At 46.2% G+C, this 19,591-nt stretch overlaps 1 protein-coding gene across 5 annotated transcripts in view; it reads right to left on the bottom strand.

Annotated features, from left to right (window-relative positions):
- The window catches only part of SEPTIN11 (septin 11), a 74,017-nt gene extending 55,210 nt beyond the window's left edge, over positions 1-18,807 (bottom strand). For all 5 annotated transcript variants that reach the window (XM_039542133.1, XM_039542129.1, XM_039542130.1 and 2 more), the window contains exon 1: positions 18,719-18,807. In XM_039542133.1, the coding sequence (XP_039398067.1) occupies positions 18,719-18,745 (27 nt within the window). In that variant the 5' untranslated portion in view covers positions 18,746-18,807. The remainder of the gene's footprint in view (positions 1-18,718) is intronic.
- Positions 18,808-19,591: the final 784 nt, after the last annotated feature.

Raw genomic sequence — 19,591 nt, 5'->3', positions numbered from 1 at the left:
CTAACACCCACACCCTCCAGCCCCCCTCTCTAAAAAAAAGTTACTGGGTTGTTTCAATACCTCTTGCTCCTATTACAGTTTTGTTCAAGCAGTTGTTACAGAAGTGGCCTCTTTAAGCACATTTGAAAGGCTCTTGGTTTTACAATACACTTGATTAGAGTTACATGTCTGGCAATCTCACGATGTATTTCAAAGCTCAAGAACCTGTTGGGATTGCCCTGCATTTTAGCCCATCTCACACAGGTGGCTTTCTGCAACAGAAAGCAGTGCCGTTTGTAACAAAAAGAGTAGCGGCAAATAATCACCTACTAATAATTACTGGCCTATAAGCCAAACTGCTTTGAACCCATTGAACGGTTCTCTCCTGACAACTTCAAACTTGTCCCTCACGCTGCTCCAGGGCAGGGGCCATTCTATTTAGTGGCTGTTGCCAACGTCAGTGGGCACATTGCACCATCTAATAAATGAGTTCAAGTCCCTTAAAGGCTGCTGGGCATGCGAGGTAATGCTAATATTAATTATTCACACAGCTCAGTCACGTAGAAGGCACTTGGCAAAAAGCAGAATAAGACACATGCAAGTCTTGTGGGGACAGCTGCCACCTCTGGCACTCCTGACGCAGCTAAGCAAGAGGACATGAAGGATGGCTTTGTGGGTAAAGCACCAGGCCAGGAGCCTAGAGACCTGTAGTCTATTTCTAGCAGGATGGATAAAAATAAAATAAAAAAGATTTTTGGGAGATGGAAGAATCAAAAATATCTGATTTTTTAAATTTAATTAGATTTTTATGCTGTTATTATGTTTTTCTTTTTCAAAGCAAACCTGTTTGCAACGAAATCTGAATTTAATACAAAACATTTGAAGTCCTAAACTTATCATCTCTTCAAAGTTCTAAATAAAAAATAAATATGCTGAATCCACAACCCAGAATCAAAAACTGTGTCTTCAAGGATGCTTAACTATGCAAAGAAAGAATTGGGGGGGGGAAAATCATCAAACTTTTGAGGTCAAACTTTATAAATATGCCACAATAGTTCAGCCTAAGTGACTTACGAGACTTCCTCATTTTCAAGAGACTTAGGTGAGTAGAAACTTAAGTAAAAGTGACTGGGACTTAAGTATATTTGAAAATTTTCCCAGGCTGACCTGAAACAACCAGTTTAATTCACTGACTACTGTTAATCCCTCTGTTTCATAAATCATTTCATGGTGAATGTGAAACAAGTTTTGAAAAGAGAAGTTCACATTTCCAAAAGATGTAAGGTGGTTTTGTTTCATAAAAATAGATTGTGTGTGTTTTGTGTCTAATTCCAGTTACCATCCTAATGCAGTTTAACCCAAATCATAAGCAAAAATCAGAGGGGTAGCCGTGTTAGTCTGGATCTGTAAAAGCAGCAAAGAATCCTGTGGCACCTTATAGACTAACAGACATTTTGGAGCATGAGCTTTCGTGGGTGAATACCCACTTCATCAGATGCATCCAACAAAGTGGGTATTCACCCATGAAAGCTCATGCTCCAAAATGTCTGTTAGTCTATAAGGTGCCACAGGATTCTTTGCTGCTTTTACATAAGCAAAAAGTTAATTATCTAGTAAATAAGCAATCATTCACCATTTCCTAACATATTAAAATTGTACAACTAAGAAGAATTGAAAAATATTAAGCTATATAATTCCTTAAACAAATGTGTAGTTATAGTGCACCCTCGAAGGTAGCAAAAAGATGTACCAATTCTAGTGTAAAGGCTCCATTTAGCCGTCAATCAACATGTTTTAATGGTTATGTCAACAAATGAGAATGCACCTTTCTTTAGAAAACAACTGATGCACAAAGGGAAAAAGTTAATTAAATTCAATTATTCAAATCAAGGCTTTCCACTTGGTGATTTATACTATGATTTCAGTCACGGATTTAAATCACCTTGGTTAAAAAAAAAAAAAAAATCCAGCCAGCCTGATGTGTCAGATCCACAAGATTCCCCAGCTTGTCTACAGTCCCTGGGTGGAACCACTTCAGTATACCAGCCCCTCAATGGGTCTCGCTCTTCCTCCAAGGCAAAGCATGTGGCATCACTGCCTCCCCTTAGAGACTGAACCTCTGGGGCTTCAGCACTCTGACTTCACACCGTCGCTCAGCGAGTCCAACCAAGAGACACGCCTGGCAGAGACTTGTACACTCTTCGGATTAATGCACTTCACCCAACATTTGCAGTGACACTCAAACAGCGTTGTCAAAACAGTCTGGTTTATTTACGCTAGCAGAGAGAAAAATGCACAGCTCTTGTATTTTCTGCCCAGCCAAGGTGTAGTTAACCCCCCTGTTCAAGGGGTCTCTGTCTGACCTCCTTGATCAGATCCAAGGTGAGAGCTCTGATGCCTTCCAGCAACCAACTCACTTGTGCCCCACCCCCCTTCGCATCTCCCCTGTCCATTTTTCTCGCACTGGAGGGATGCTGTTCAGTTTCCCTGCTGAGAGGTGGGGAAATCCACCTCCCTTTGGGTCGGTGGTTGCTAAGTGTCAATGTCCTGGTGACTGTCGCGGAGGATATGAGATTGGCCTTGGCCAGTTCCTCTTAATGACTCATCCCAGCTCAGATAACTAAGTGACATTCATACTTGTAAAAAAAAAAAAAAACAGGAGTACTTGTGGCACCTTAAAGACTAACTCCTTAGCCTGCCCTGAGAGCAAACAGTCCTTTTCCACCCACTGGGAAACAAATCAGCATATTGGGGAAACTGAGGCACACACAGGGGCATAAAAGTATTACCAAAAATTCCCACTGTCACATGATTTCTAGCTCTGTTACTCTGAGGGTACGTCTACACTACGGGACTATTCCGAATTTGCATAAACCGGTTTTGTAAAACAGATTTTATAAAATCGAGTGCACGCGGCCACACTAAACACATTAAATCGGTGGTGTGCGTCCATGGCCCGAGGCTAGCGTCGATTTCTGGAGCGTTGCACTGTGGGTAGCTATCCCGTAGCTATCCCATAGTTCCCGCAGCCTCCCCCGCCCCTTGGCATTTCCGGGTTGAGATCCCAGTGCCTGATGGGGCAAAAATCATTGTCGCGGGTGGTTCTGGGTAAATGTCGTCAGTCACTCCTTCCTCTGGGAAAGCAACGGCAGACAAGCATTTCGCGCCTTTTTCCCCTGGCAGATGCCATAGCATGGCAATCATGGAGCCTGTTTTGCCTTTTGTGACTGTCACCGTATGTGTACTAGATGCCGCTGACAGAGGCGATTCAGCAGCGCTACACAGCAGCATGCTTTTGCTTTTGCATGATAGCAGAGATGGTTATCAGCCATAATGTACCATCTACCAATCCATAAATTGGTAATAAGATGATCGTGGCTACCAGTCCTTTTGCACTGCACCATTTGCTGCTGTCATAAGTGCCCCTGGCTGCTCTTAGCCAGGCGCAAAAAACAAATTGGGAATGACTCCTGAGTCAATCCCTCCTTTTGGTATCTAAAAATAGAATCAGTCCTGCCTAGAATATGGGCAAGTGTACTAGAGAACCACTGTATCAGAGAACCAGAGAGCACAGCTGCTCTGTGTCAGATCCTGCAGAAATTATGAGCTGTATGCTATTCACAGGGGGTGCTCCTGCAACAACCCCACCTGTTGATTCCGTTCTTCCCTCAGCCTTCCTGGGCTACCGTAGCATTGTCCCCCCACTTGTGTGATGAAGTAATAAAGAATGCAGGAATAAGACACAGTGATTTGTTAGTGAGATATGAGTGGAAGGCAGCCTCCAGCTGCTATGATAGTCCAGACAGGACAGTAAGGAGTGAGTAGGAGAGGAGCCCAGCATCACACTGCAAGTTCATGGCCACTTGAATCTTTTCTTTACACATGAAGGGTGGGGCTGATGGAGCTCAGCCCCTGTTGCTATGACGACGATGGTTATCAGCCATACTGCACCATCTACCAGGAAAAATTAGGACCAGGCGCCCTTGATCGACCTAACAGATGCTGGTCATCATGGTTACCAGTCCTTTTGCACTGCCCCATGTGCCAATAGGCTGATGACAAGGACAGATACCAGTCATTTTGTACCATCAGCCAGCCATAGCGTGGGGGGAGCAAGGATGTTGGTGTTGAGTGCTGCACCATCGCATCTATCTGCAGCATTCAGTAAAGATAGGGTGACATGTAAAAGAGTCAAGAGAGGATTGTTTTCCCTTTCACTTCTGGGGATGGGTGGGGGGGTGCGTAAATTGCCGAGCTATGCCCTGACCCACCGCGGACACTGTTTTTGACCCTAGAAGCATTTGGAGCTCAGCCAAGAATGCAAATGCTTTTCAGAGACTGCAGGAACTGTGGGATAGCTTGAGTCCTCCAGTCCATGAGCGTCCATTTGATTCTTTGGCTTTCCGTTACGCTTGTCACGCAGCAGTGCGCTGAGTCCCTGCTATGGCATCTGTCTGGAGATACTTAAAAAATTATTTTGAATTTCGTCTTCTGTAACGGAGCGCTGATAGAACAGATTTGCCTGCCCTTACTGCGATCACGTCTGCATCGTCCATGCAGGAGCTCTTTCTTTATTTTGATTTTTAACTGCATCACCACCTGTGCTGATCGGAGCTCCACGCTGGGCAAACAGGAAATATTCAAAAGTTCACGGGGCTTTTCCTGTCTACCTGGCCACTGCATCCGAGTTCAGATTGCTGTCCAGAGCGGTCAGTGGTGCACTGTGGGATACCACCCAGAGGCCAATACCGTCGATCTGCGGCCACACTAACCCCAATCCGATATGGTAATACCGATATTAGCCCTACTCCTCTCGTTAGGGAGGAGTACAGAAACCGGTTTAAAGAGCCCTTTATACCGATATAAAGGGCCTCTTAGTGTGGACGGTTGTGGCGTTAAATCGGTTTTACGCTCCTAAAACCGGTTTAAACGCGTAGTGTAGACCAGGCCTGAGTAACATTGGACAAGTCAATGGGCCCTTCTGAGGCACATCTGAAAACCCCACTAGCTACCTATCTGCATCTTTAACTGCCTCAGCGCCTTTGTAAATCTGGCCCTGAACCTGTCTGTATTTCAGGCCTGCTCTATACCCAACACTGCACAGTTGAAAGAACGGTGTGATGTTGACCAGGTGCAATTTTGTGTGTGGACACTCCTACCTTGGTATAAACCTGGTTTATATCAGCTCAGCTTGCACCTGTACTTCTGGGCATGTAGACAAGCCCGCAGCCTTCTCATCGCCATTTCACAGATAACACGACTGAGCTAACCTCAGCAGTTGCAAGATGAAGTGATTCAATGCCTGTGGGGCACTCAGAGCTGGTGATTTTCTTGACAGTGAACAACGTGGGGTCAGAAAGACAGAAGTCTTTCCCAGCAAGCTCCTCAGACCTTTGCTTCCCACATCTTACGGCATGCAAAGGCTGCAAGGTTCTGAACACGCCTCCTTTCACTGCCACCCTCAAACTGCAGAGCATTCTTTCCACAGCACTTCACTGCTCTGATCCCAGGCACAGGGGTGTGACATTTGCAGATACTGCCATCTTTCCCCTTTAACCGTTTCCCTGTAGTGCTCCCCACGCTCACACAATAGTTTGCTGGGATTTGTGAACCACCAGCACTCATCTGCAGGATCTACAGAAGGGCATTCTTTTAAATTCATGAATTATTCCACACACCGTCTGCTGCAACAGCCACATCCATTAGCTGTCAGCGGAGCCCTGCAGAAAGGTTACACGAGAGCCAGCAACCAGCCCGGCAGCTGCACTGTAGAGCTTGCCACCAAGTTCTGCTTTGAATGCCCAACCCAATCCCTTTTTAAGTAAAGTAAAATCTCTATACTGAATTAGCTCCCTTTTCCAAGGCTTGTTGTGAGGCAGCAGGCTGTACCACTGCTCTTAGTAAGGAAACATTAAAATAAACTCAGCCATTTTTAATGCAACATTTTTCGTGATTTATCCCCAAGAGAAAAAAAGAATTTAAGCTATTTTTCAGATGCTTCCAAACACGTATTCCAGCTACAACAACATGCAGAAGGAAAAGTCTAGATCAGCTATTCAGAGTCTCTTCCTGGATACTTCAGCTAAACACATACCTGCCAGCATTTGAAATCTTATGATCTTATTTATGAGACAAAAATAGGGCCAAACCTCTTCACTTTGTGAAATATCCTGTAAAAGGAGGAGAGATTTTTGGAAGGGCGAAATGGAAAAGACGGCAGCTCTGCTGCTAAACAAGAACAAAAACCAGGGACTTGATCCTCCATTGCTTTGTGCAACTGCAGTCGCCTACCTCTGTGCAAAGCAAGTCTAGTATATTACACCCACATTGCACTGGAGTAAAGGCATGGAATCACAGAAATATAGGGCTGGAAGGGACCTGGAGAAGTCATCTGTTCATTTCCCCATGCTGAGGCAGGACCAAGTATACCCAGACCAGCATCAGGAGCTGTTTGTCGCTCTAACCTGGTCTTTTAAACCTCCAGTGACGAGGCTTTCATGGCCTCATTAGGTGCAGGGGAAGCTGAGAATCTCTGAGACTGTTACACAATGACAGCTTCATGTAGGTATAATATGCGGTGAGCTATACAGCACGTGACCTATGTTACCAGGATACGCTTGTAATCTCAAACAACGCCGTTTCCGTAGAGATGCTGGATGCAGACAGCCCAAGCCAGGTTGCAGTCCTGCAAACTGCATCCACACGGACAGAGTCAGACCCTTGTGCCTGGGCAGAATCCCACGAACTTCAGTGTGGCTCCAGCTAGGTGTCAAGATATTCCCAGCTGACTCCATTTGCACAACCTGGGCCTCATTCTGTAAAAATGAGATACTAAAGTAGGTAACCAACACAGCCGGTACCCCCATTTGATTGGCCATCGACAACGCTAGCAGATAATTGTGAAGCGGGTAATGGCCAAGCAAAAATCAAACAAAAAAGGCTGTATCACAGAGACTACATCAGACAAGACAAGACGCACAAAGTTAGTAGGGACAGACACTATCCCATTATGTTTCATCTCCTCATAACGGTGTGGATTAAAGGACCTGATAAAGATGCACCATAAATCCACAGCCTTATGAGCCATATCGGTCCTAGAAGACAAACCCACGCAGAGGAAAGTTCAACTTGCTCCAGAGAGGGGAAGAGTAGCTCAGCAGAGGTGATACAAATGAGCTCCCTGCATCCCATGCTCACAGGCTCACTAGTTCTCTGTCCCCATAACTAGGGCGCTATTCCCATGGGTGGCCCAAGCTTCACCTTTGGATTGGACTTATTAAAGACAGATATGGATGTTACTAAAGTAAATTATCTGTTAAACGTTTCTTACTATTTGGAAACAGGTACACTTGCAAATAAAGTACCCCCGTCTGTATCAGCGAAGTCAAGGGCAGGTAAACTCAGCTGCAGATTCTTCTCCAGCTGGCTGAGTTTTGTCAGCTGACTGAAGAGCCTGGCTACACATCAGGAAGTTGATGTAGGTTCCTGTGGTGCTTTCCAAGAAGGATGCTCCAAAGGTTACCATATATGGCAACGGGCAGGGTGAGTCCCAGATGGTCCTCTTAGAAATGGAGGTGCCATGAACCACCACAGATGGCATTCCACAGTCAGGAAAGAGGCCTGGGCATTCTCCCCTTGAGACGGGACCATGTTCGCTAGCAGCTGTGGAGACTCATCTCAGCTACATCATGCCCAGAGCACCAGCCTCGATTGTAACATTTCCTGGTTTGAGCCCAATCTACTCCCAGGCCTACTCCCTAGTGCGACTGATCCCGTTGATTCCCATGGGAAACAAGTGCCATTTTTAAATGGAGGGGCCGGAGGAGTATTTCGTTCTCATTTCAGAATTTTGTTTCTTAAAAAAAAAAAAAAACTATACAAACCCCAGTTATGAAAGAGTCTCAAACATTTATGCAAGAGATAGCAGCAACCCCAGCCATTGGTTACACACAGGCAGGTAATGTGAGATAGTTTTAAATTTATGCGATTTACTATTTATACGCTGGACCATAACCGCTTGGGTCTAGTGTCTAAAGTTACTTTGGACACTTATTGTGCATTTAGAAGGGCCCGCAAGTTCCTAATTAAGGGCCTGAGTCTGCTCCCCTTCCCCACATCCAGCCATGCTTTTTATTCTGCAGGTAAGTCCCACTGAAATCAAGAGGAGAGCTTGTAGTAGCCACATCCTAAAGTCTCATTTCCCTACTCATGACACTCATCATTTATTGTCGTTTAGCTGCTTGGCATTTGTTATAATCATCACATCCAAGTGCTCGATGGTGCCACTTCGGCAGAGCCCGGCAGGCACACTGACTCAGAGGGATCGAGTGCTGCTGGATTGCCTGGCATGCAGATGGAGTGAGCTCCACACACCCTCTCCCAGGGTGCAGCATGCTTCCCTTCATATGGCCAGCCCGCTCGGCTGCCCGATGCAGTGCCACAGCTACTCCCCATTCCCTTTGGAGCACCATTACACCCTCAGGGCTACAGTGACAGATGCCCAGATCTTCCCACCTCTGGTGGTTCAAACCCCCATTATTACCGCAGCGAGGAGGCAGCCCAGCCTTGGAGCAGGACCCCATAGCGCTAGGGGCTGTACAAAATACAGAACAAAAGAGGGCCTTTGCTCTACAATGAGCTTACAAGCCACATAACAGTGACCACTAAGAGTCTGGTAAGTTATTTCAGCACAAGTGAGGACTGGAAAGAAACATGTAACAGCGACAGTCGTTTAGTTTGGGTAGAAACCCACGCCCCTGCGCTAGGATCCTCCATGCTGTATTTCAGCCAGGAACCAACCACTAAGAGTCACTCCTTTAAATATTTACACGGCTTTAAAACTGGCCAGTGTTTCTATTGTAACATATTACATAAAATTTAATATAAGGCTCCCTGGATTTATACTTCAAAATTTATGGCTTATTTTGTTGGAAGAAAACATCTGTTTGTCGGGATTTTTTTTTTTTAAGTTTGAGTTAAATATATAAAAATAAGAGAAAAAGAACTCACACCACATGGAAAAACTGCACTCCTGAGCCTCCAGTCCCAGAAAGGAAAAATCTTTGGGGAGCAATGGTCCCCTGTTCGATACCAAATGATACCTACCCATTGTACTAAATAATTGACATTCACTATATAAAACTCTGCATTGGGTTTGATTGGCTCAAACTAAAAAAAACCTACTGTTTTGTTTGAAATGTTTTTCAAACTAAATGGTTGAAATGTTTGGCCAAATCCTGCCGCCAGTTACACTAGTGGAGTTACTTTGGATTTTCACAGAGCAGGTTTATTTATGCTATTCACTGAAATCACTCACTGGATTCTTCTCAAAAAAGCAGTTGCACAATACATTAGTTTGATTCCAGTATCAAGTCACTAGAATAAGGCTGATGAAATATTTAAGTGGCAAAACTCCCACTAAGTTCAACAGGAACTGGCTCAGGTTCTAAAGAATTTATTATAGCACTTTGCATCCATAGATCTCAAAGCATTTCACAAAGGAGGTCAACTGTCTCCATTTTACAGATCGGGAAAATATGGCACAAAGAGGTAACGGGACTTTGCCCAAGGTCACCCAGTGGCAGAGCTGGGACTAGAACCTAGGCCTTCTGAATCCCAGGTCAGTGCACTGTCCACTATGCCCCACTGCCTCTGATTACATAGGGAAGAGTAAATACGTACTGCCTAACACATAGTACTATTACTAGCTACTCCTACTTCAAACAGGAAGGAATAAATTGCTTCATGGGGGGGGAGGGAGGAAAGCGAGACAAGCTCAAGAATAAGAGAAACTCTAGATCTGTGAAGTCTGCTTAACCAACATTCCTTGTCTCTATGACAATCAGTGCGTGTCTGGGACGGTATGGCACGTCTCTGAGAAACAGCCTGGTTTCATCTTTCAGCTCAGCTTCCTTGTAAATTCAAAGCATCAGGAGAGCTTTATTACGGCTTTGTCACAGTGGTGGCTCAGAGCCAAAGTTCAGACCCACACCTGAACTTTCCCCAACGTTAAGTCATTTCCAGATCCATGTTTCCCCTCCATGGGATGTGAGTAACTCTTGTTAAAGTCAATGGCAGTTACTCATGTTCACCAGCAACACAATGACAGCCCCACAGTTTCATTCCAGCCTGTTACAGAGACTGGGCTCAGAGCTTGTGGGTGTTTGAAACTGAGGGCGTATTTACTCATCTTAAACTTTTAAATGAGCAACTCAACAGACATTCACGAACCTGGAAAGCACATTGTACCCGATGCAGGCAGCGGGCGTGCTTGCAGTTCTAACTTCTTTCAGCCTGCCATTCTCCACCCATCAAAATACCCAGCTCATCCTTGTCCCTGAGCCTGGCACATAGTTCAGGAGAGAGGGATGGAGCTTCACAAGACCTCTGTGTCCCCTTATCTTGGGCCAACTAGGGACCATTTCAGCAAACTTAAAGCTCAGCACTGCTGCCTATGGCCCTTAGGGGCCACTACAACAGCCAAGCCTCCATGCACCACTATATCCTCAGCGTTGGCCATTCCAACTCCATGCTGGACATACAGATCCGCTGGTTCATGTCCCCTTTATGCCAGCGGAGCTCTTTACACCATTGCTTTGGGACTCCTTGTGAGTCAGTACTTGAACAGGAGTATACACAGCAGAATCAGGCCCTACGGGGGTGGCACTCAGAAGTGCCAGGCACCCCCAACTCTTATTGACTTCAACAGGATGTGTGGGTGCTCAGCACCTTTGAAAATTGTCTGCAAACCTCTGGCACACCGAATACTCACGCTCCTGCTGTCTGACTAATCCAGGGTTGCAAAAACAGGTTAAAAAGGGAATTGTAAATTAGGTCAAATGCTACTGGGAAGTGCGAATTATTTTATATACAGCAGATTGCACTAGAATGCCAGTTAATTCTCAGCTTACAGTTGTCAGATAGTTGCTGAAATTCCTGCTTTGCTTCAGCTGCCATATTAAAGTGCCACATACTCAACATTGATGAGACAGATGAAAGAGTGAGACTACGTTTGCTCTTTCTGTGATAAAAGACACTTTGTGGCAGACATGAAATTCCTTTAAATATTCAAAGCATTACGGATTTCTCAGATTAGATACAGTCTTACCTACAGTATATTGGAAACATACTTGGGAAAAAAAGCCATTTTCAGTACTAAACTGAAATCTAATGCCTTGAGAAAACTAAAACCATGGGCTAAAACTATCCCCCCACCCTCCCTACTTGCTAAAGCCCTTAACTTCATTATTTTCTTTGGACACAAGCAGGAAAACGTTCAAAACTAAAATTGTTGGCCTGGATTTTGAAGTGACTAGTGATTTCATGTACTCAATTTAAGACACCTTAAAGTACCTGCCCAGGGAGAAGACCTAGAGGCCTCTAATCTAGCACAGTGATGCAATGGCCGGAAGCTGAGCTCAGCAAAATTCAATCTGGAAATAAGATGTACTGGTGGGTGGGGAAGAGGGCTGTTCTGGTTTTTAAACAGTATGTGTAATTAACCAATGGAACAGATCACCAAGGGATGTGGTAAAGTCTCCAAATCAGATCAGAGGTCTTTCTAAGATAGATAGATAGATGTTACTTACACACACATCCTGCCCCTTCTACTCCAGGTTAGTGGGCTTAATGCAGAGGTCACTGGATGAAATACGGCCAGTGTTACCATAATAATTCTCTAATTTGGCCAGCTGTGAATCTCAACCATACAGCTACAGGGGCCCAATTTTCTGAAGGTGGGTGCTCAGCACTTTCTGAATAAAATATGTCTCAGCTTGGGAACCAAAAAACTCTGAGACAAATGAATAAAAACTAACCACTTTCTAAAATCTTGACCCAAATTACTAATAAAGTTTTTTTTAAATGTGTGTGTTATAGATCAAATACTATTGAGCTAAAGAAAAAAAAATCAAGACAAGCGACTCTCAAAGATATGAAGCAGCAAACAAGAGAAAAGACAGTTCCAGTTTTGTGGTGCCTCAGTAGCTACCAGGTGACAATCTGTTTCCTGTACAAGTCTGAAATATCTTGGGTAATCGTGATGACAGTAGGTGCCAAAAGGTGATGTGAATTCAATGATGGCCAGATACTGCTGCTTTTCCAGGTTGCAAGTCTCTCACTTGCCAAACCAGGCTGTTGCTTGCCAAATAGTATACTGGAAAAAAGCCATAGTTGTAACTATGGCATTCTCCATTCACCTGTGTGGGCTCTGCCCCCTCCTCCCCCAAACTGTAATTCATACAGCCTGATACTGACACTCAAATTCCAAGGGGTGGGTGTTCAGATCAGTTGAGGAAGAGGATTTGAAATGTAAAGACTAGGTTGTGGGAGGAAGCAGTGTGTACAACCATCTAACAACGTAATAAGAGAATTTCAGTTCACTCTCCAGTGCAGCTTACGCTCTGCAATTTATCACAGCGGCGGGGGGGGAGGAGATGGAAAGCTGCTTTGTAATTATCAAAGCAGTCTTCATAAGGCTGATCCCTGCCTCATCTTTATACTGTTTAAAAATATAAATGGATGATGCCATGGGTAGAGATCTTGGAAATTTGACTGGATTATGTTCAATTGTTTAAGTCAAGTTTTTGATATTCTCAGCCCAGACACTGAATCTCTTCTTCAACTGCAAAAAGTAACTGGGGCCTGATCCTGTTCTCATTGAGCTCAATGGCAAAACCCCCAATGACTTCAATAGAGCTGAATTAGCCACTTTATGGGGAAAAAATATCAGAGTGGAACTGGTCAACCATTTCTGAAGACTCCCCTCAGGATTCAATACATGGATTCAGTGGAAGAATTAAAAAAAAGGGAATAGTCTTACAATATGAAAGCTATTACCGCCCCTCAGGAGTGCAAGGGACCAAATACAAACAGATTTACAAAAGGATTTTGCTGCTGTTCAGGAATCGGTTTTGAATAACCAATTTCCGAAGAAGAGGATGTTTGGGTAAAAAAAAAAACAGATTTCTAAAATGAGCTCTTTGCAAATAACTGTTGAGGAGGGCACGTGGCTGGAACTGGTCAAGAAAATATTTATGATTTCGGAGCAAATGGACTGTTTCTTTTTAAAAAAAAATTATTAGTAGATTTTAAATGGTAAATAGACAAACTAAAACAAGGAAGCAGAAACAGAAAGACGGTGAATTCACATGTACAAAAACTCATACAGACTTAAGGAAATAAGCAATCAGTTGAGAAAATCCCTGGAGTGCCCCTTGACACGATGTTATCAGTGATTACAGGAGATGAAAGCAAAAAAGAGAAGGCCCAGTCCTGCAAACAGATCAACGTGCACTAGTCCAAACTCCCACTGACTCTAACAGAGCTAGGACACAGTTTGCAGAATAGGACTCTCTTCTAAACAGAATGTGTTCAGATTTTTGGATAAGAAATCCCTAGGACATTAGCTCAGCACATTCTCTTGCAGCTCTCTATCAGTGAAATGGTGATAAGAGTCTCTTGGCTACTTGTCTGCTGTTCCAACAGTTGGTAGAATTCACTTTGGCGCAGCTGAGACAATTTCAATGGAAGACCAAAGAGAGGCTGTGGGGGGTACACAGAGACAAAAATGTACAGGAAGAACTTGGTGATACTTGTAAAAAACTGCAGGGAAGTGATCCCCCTTTCTGTAGATTTTTTTTTTAAACACAGCACTCGGCAGTCTATCCTAGAGTTCAAATGATGTTAACCCAAAGTGCATGTAAAATTTGCTCTAGAATGATGAGAACCCTGGGCCACCCCTGCCTTGTGCTATGGTGTGCTGAGGAGTGCAACGTGGCCTAGAAGAGCCTCCAGACATTCAATGGAGCAGAGAAGAAATAGCATCTCAGTGGCATGGTCTCCTCTGGCCCAACAGGCCTCTTTGCACAAGAACCATAAGGTCAGGGCCCGGAGGATGGGCATAGGATGACTGGGGCAGATGGCAGAGCAGGGGCAGCAGTCGCTCTCCACATCATGCTTTCCTATGCACCATTTGGGTTTCTGCTACTAGCCTCTAGGCCTTCACCCTCCAGGCGCGGGGAATAATGAGGTGCAAGCAAGGGAGGGAAGCCAATGTCCCAGCAATCTTCTTGGAAGAGAGTGCTCTGAAGAGTCATTCAGCTCCCTACTCTGAGGAAGACACACCCGTGTCTGTTTCAAATCCCAGTGCACATTGGGCCACCAGCCATGTGATTGCACAGTCTATAAAACACTGTTGTAACTAGTGATCTGGGAATCTTTTTGCTCTCACTTCATTTATTGTGAGAACAACCCTCCCTGCAGCATGCTCGTCTGTGTGTCTCCCCTATCCAATCAGGAGGGTGCTTCATTGGTATTAATGGTGAACGCTAATAGCACAGGCATATTTGGACTGGATCATCATTGTGCACTTCCTGGAGAGGGACCCATCTATGCTGGGCCCTGAAATCGCTTTAGCACCTTGCTGGGAAGAACCACTACGCTAACGGTTCAGAACCTAGCGCAGATCCAACCAGAGAAGACAACGGATGTTGCAAAGGTAGACAAGTCTGCTGAGGGTCAGAGGAAAGGGTAAGCCTGTCTCATCCCAGCACCTCCTCCCCCGAACAGGATTTGTGCCACTATTTAAAAAAAAAAAAAAAACAAATAAAAGCCTTGTGCCCATCTTGTATCTGCAATTGTTAGAGATGAAAAGATTCCAAGGACGAAGAAGCAACGAAGACTCACAATTGCTTTCAGTGCAGGCAATGAGCCAGAAAAGCAGAGCTTGGGGGCGGGGACATTTCAAAATGCCTCCTCTCTAAGCAAAGATTTGTTTCTGAGACTGAAGCTGCTTAATGAGCGTTGGCATTTCAATGGTCCTCCTTAGACTTTAAAGCCAACTGCTCTGTGGCAAGGGACATCTTCCAAGAGTTTCCCATAGTTACTTCACCAAGCAACTATCGCTAGGGAAGATGACCTGCTGGGTGCCGACATCACTTGCAGTTCAACCCCATAGTTACTTCACCGAGCAACTATCGCTAGGGAAGATGACCTGCTGGGTGCCGACATCACTTGCAGTTCAACCTGAGATAGCACTGGCAACAATGGGGGTGGGGGAGACACGCACTGTTCACACTGGGGTTCTCACCATTGCTAACACCAGGGCCCATCTGGAAGAGTGGGAGCAACAAGGTGAAAGGTTTGAATGAATTTCCCTAGTGGAGACAGGGCATTTGAGGTGAATGTAGGAGACTGGAAAGCAGAGTTCATACCTCTGCTTTGTGATTTGGCTGGAGACATTTAGGGCTTGTCTACACTTCCGTTTTATAGCGCTCTACCTTGCTGGCTCAGGGGAGTGAAAAGTCACCCCCCTGATCGCAGCAAGTCAGAGTGCTTTAAAGCACTAGTGTAGACAGGCTCCTGGCGCTAATCCCCTTGTGAAGGTGGATTACCAGGAGCGCTGAGAGAGCTCTCTCCCAGCTTTCCCCCGCGACCACACTCAGACTTCAAAGTGTTCCCGTGACAGCGCTTTGAAGTTTCCAGTGTAGCCATGCCCTTACCTGGAAATGATAACACCACAAGAATACAAAGAAACTTCCCAAAAGAATCACTGCACTAGAAAAATGTAAACAAAAAGGAGATTGCAAGCAGGGAGAAGACTGATCTAGGCAGGGCTTTGGAGTGGAGCCCGGAGCAGTGGAACTGCAGGTTTTTAGCTGGAGTGGAGCCGGAGCATAGCCCCAAAGCCCTGGATCTAGGGGTTAGGTGCTAGTCCCTGGGGCTCGGCAGACCTGGGTTCAATTCCCTGTTCTGCCAGACCTGCTGTGTGATGTTGGGCACTTACTCTCTCTGGGCCTCAGACACACACCCCCACACACCCCTATACAAAGGTCTGGGAGCTAACCACATTTGCTTCTGGACCCATCTCCCTACTCCCAAGTGTCCAAGCCATCTGCAACACCTTCCACAAACTACTCTTCCAGTTGTCCAAACTACTAAGACACCATACAGGTATGAGCACCCTTCCGCTAATACACATGGGAGGCCTAGCTTTCCAAAGGTGGTGTGCACCCACAATTCTGACTGATGTCAATGGGTGCCATTGTTAAGCAGATGCAAAGTCCCACTGGAGTCCCTGACCTTAATCTTGCAAAAACATATGCCTGCGCTTAACTTTACACACTGTAATTAGTATCACCGAAGGCAATGAGATTGCTTGCAGTGCATAAACTGCATTAGCGTTTGCTGGATCAGGGCCTTAAAGTCTTTCATCTTTTCCAAACTTGTAGCCAGCCTACTAGACTATAATTAAATATAGTTTCTTTGGAGTTGTTGGTTAGATACTATTTGTTCTAGTTATTTTTTTATGCATGTTTTAAAATTAACATCAGCATGGGCATGGGTCATCTCAGCCATAAAATGTTTTGACTCAAGAATGCTATCTTGGCTCACTAAATCAGATTGAGTTGTTCTTAATTTCATTCTTTCAGTTTTCATTCCCCCCCCCAAAAAATACTTAAAAAAAAAATCAAACACCACAAATTAGCCAAATTCACAGCTTGAAAGGCAAACATTTAACAAGGGGAATTTCACATGCTCCTCCTGTATAATGTGTTAACAATTAACCATTTCTCCAGTGTTCCCTCCCACCAACCCAATACCCAAACACGTGTAAAGGTATGGGAGAGAGGATTAGCTAAAAGGGGTTGCACATACCCAATGGTCCACAATGACTGAGACTGCAGCTCTCTGGAGATGCTCTCAGGCCCAACCAGGAGAGCAGACCTCAGATCCAGTTCAGCAGCGGAGCCCAGAAACTGGGATGCTGGAGGACTGGCAAAGCCTAGCAGTACAGCTGGTTAACAGGCTGTGTGCTATACAGCAGGTTACATAACTGGACACTGCCTTAGGCTTTGCACCTAGTCAACCTTAACTCTAAACCAAAGCTTTTCCCCGCTCTTCTCCCCTTGAGTAGGAGTTTACTCTGCAAGCAGTCCCACTGAAATCAACCGAGGGTTCCACAACACACAGACTTGAATCCAGTTTAACTGGTGCAAATTTCCATTGGGACACTATTATTTTGGTTTAAGAAATGCTTGTTTTGGTTTAGCTGACCCCTGTTCCTAATGGACTTAAATTAAACCAACACACAAATGCCCCCCTGCAACTTTTTGCATCAGTTTAACTACATCAGTTCTATACATCACCTTACATTGAACTGGTGCAAGTCTGCGTGTAGACGAGCTCTGAGCCTACTTAATGAGATGGCCCTGGAAGAATCTGATCCTTAGGCCCCCACTCAGCAACACACTTCAGCCTATGCTTAGGTCCCATTGGTTTCAATGGGATTTAAGCCTGTGCTGAAGTACAATCCTAAATTTAAAGTACCTGCTTAATGCCTTGCTGAACTGGGATCTTAGAGAGGCATTTCACAGCCAGCTCTGGCTCTCTAGTAGCTAGTATAAATTATAGTTGTTCTGTTATTAAACTTCAACTTTTGTTTTATTTTCTTTAGCAGTGTAACTTCCCCTTCTACAGCAACACTATTAAGGAACCTTATACATGTACTCCGCTGCATGGAATATACAGGTTATTAGCCAGTTAGATCCATAATTAAGTAATAAATGCTAACAGAAACAGTGTGATCCAGGTCACATCTTGAACACAGACACCATTTTCACATTATGAAAGTAGCCACATTTAAAATCTTCAGCTCCATGTGCAACATCTGTTTTACTGGTACAGCACAGGAAAAAGTCAATCAAGTTTCTTTCCCTTCCCCCTCCCGACAATGTATGAAAGCGCATTCATCTGGTCACCATTTCATTTCTCCCACATTTCTGTGAGTTAGACATAATAAAAGCATTTTCGTAAGATCACTTCTAATGCTTTTCTACTTCCCAACACATATGAAAAACTTTGTGGGGAGCAGAGAGCAAAACAAACGGGTATATATCAAAACTCGCAAAAACTGCAAGTTTGTCCTAAGAAATAATTTTAATTTATGGTTTCTAAACTCAGGGATTATCCATCAGCAAAGTGTCGAAACAAACAAAAACACCTAAAAGAAAATCTGAAATCCTGGGCGTTTTTCCCTCCCTAATTAATCCTAGACACAATCTACAGTTGCACTTAAACCCAGCAGCTGTATGTTTTCTGACTGTGGGAAATTGCTTGGGAGAAGGTATAGCTGCCAAATGACCACACTGAGAGTCACCATTACCATTTATTCTTTAGGGACTAGCTGGGGAGGAAGCAAAGGGCGCATTTCATGCCGTGTTAACCCAGATTTCACATTCATTACACTTCTCTCTCACAACCCTTCTGTTTTCCAGTACAAATCTCCCTTTCTCAGGTCACACAACACCGAACGCTTTATCCAGAGAATAAACTATTTGCCCAACTCTTGTATGAAGCAGGAGGAAGACTAAGGCGTCTCCACTCGGTGCTCAAGTTACCGCCACTGCTGCTAGGACGGAGGATGTTTGAAAACCTCCCCAAGTATGTCAAGGAGTCGCCACCCCTGCTGGAAACCCAACGCAGGAGCTAAGTCTGTGCCCTGGGCTGGGGAAGCATCATCCACACCCCTATTTCCCTGTTACGGTTCATAGTCTCCTAGGGCCGGGAGCCTTAGGTACTGACCAGGCCCCCGCGGTGCTCGGGGCTGTACAAATACAGACCAGTGGCGGACAAGGAGGGCTCCAGGGGAAGCCGGCTTCGGATCGCGCCCCGGGTTTGCAGGGGACTGCGCGCCCCGCAGGTTGACACCACCGAGGGCCCCCGCGCAGCCCGCACTCACCGCGGGTCTCCCCACCGCCACGGCCATCCCGGCGCTGCGCCGCCCCTGCGCGCCCGGCTCCGGCTCCGGCTCCGGCTCCCGCTGCTGCTGCTGCGGGTCCCGCGCGCGCTCTGCGCCCCGCGCGCCGGAGCCGCAACATGGCCACCCGGCTGGGCGGGCCCATGCGCGGCGCAGGGGGGCCGGGGGCGGGGCGGGAGCCGGGCCGGGCCGCGGGGAGCCCCGCCCCCCGCCAGTCCCCGCGCGGGCAGCGAGCCCGGGACCCCGGGCCCCCGCGGCCCCCCCGGTCAGAGCCAGCCCCGGGCGCGGGGCGGGGCGGGGCGCGCCCTCCCCTGCGCGCCGGCAAGTGCCCGGGTCCGCCCGGCCCGCGGCAGGAGCCGTGTGTGCAGGGGGCGCGGCGAGCCCAGCGCCCGGGCCCCGCCAGAGAGCTCCTGCACCGGGACTTGCTGGCAGAGCTCGCCGCGGGGACCGGGGGGGGATTAAACCCCGGCAAGGCTGCACAGCTCCCCCCCCCCTCGGGCAGCTGCGTGGTTCTGGTTCACACTGTCACCCAGCGGTCCCCAGGCCTGGAAGCGCTGACCGGACTGGCATGAATTTTAAACAGTGTCTTCTGCACCTGGAAGCTGTGTCCCTCCCTCCCCCCTTGGTGCCAGACTAACATGCGCCTGGGAAGGGATCTAGCGATCATGTGCCACACTAATTGCCCCTGTAAGTTCCTTGGGGCAGGGACCCCCTCGCTCTGTGGGTATGGACAGACCCAGCCCTCACACTGTGCTTTGTAAACAAGCCTTCATAATCCTAGGGAATACAGCAACAATGAGTCCTGAGGCACTTTATAGACTAGCCGATGAAGTGGGTATTCACCCACGAAAGCTT

This window comes from Mauremys reevesii, linkage group 5 (assembly GCF_016161935.1).
Source record: "Mauremys reevesii isolate NIE-2019 linkage group 5, ASM1616193v1, whole genome shotgun sequence".
Taxonomy (NCBI): domain Eukaryota; kingdom Metazoa; phylum Chordata; order Testudines; family Geoemydidae; genus Mauremys; species Mauremys reevesii.
This window is presented reverse-complemented; position numbering and strand designations above follow the sequence as displayed.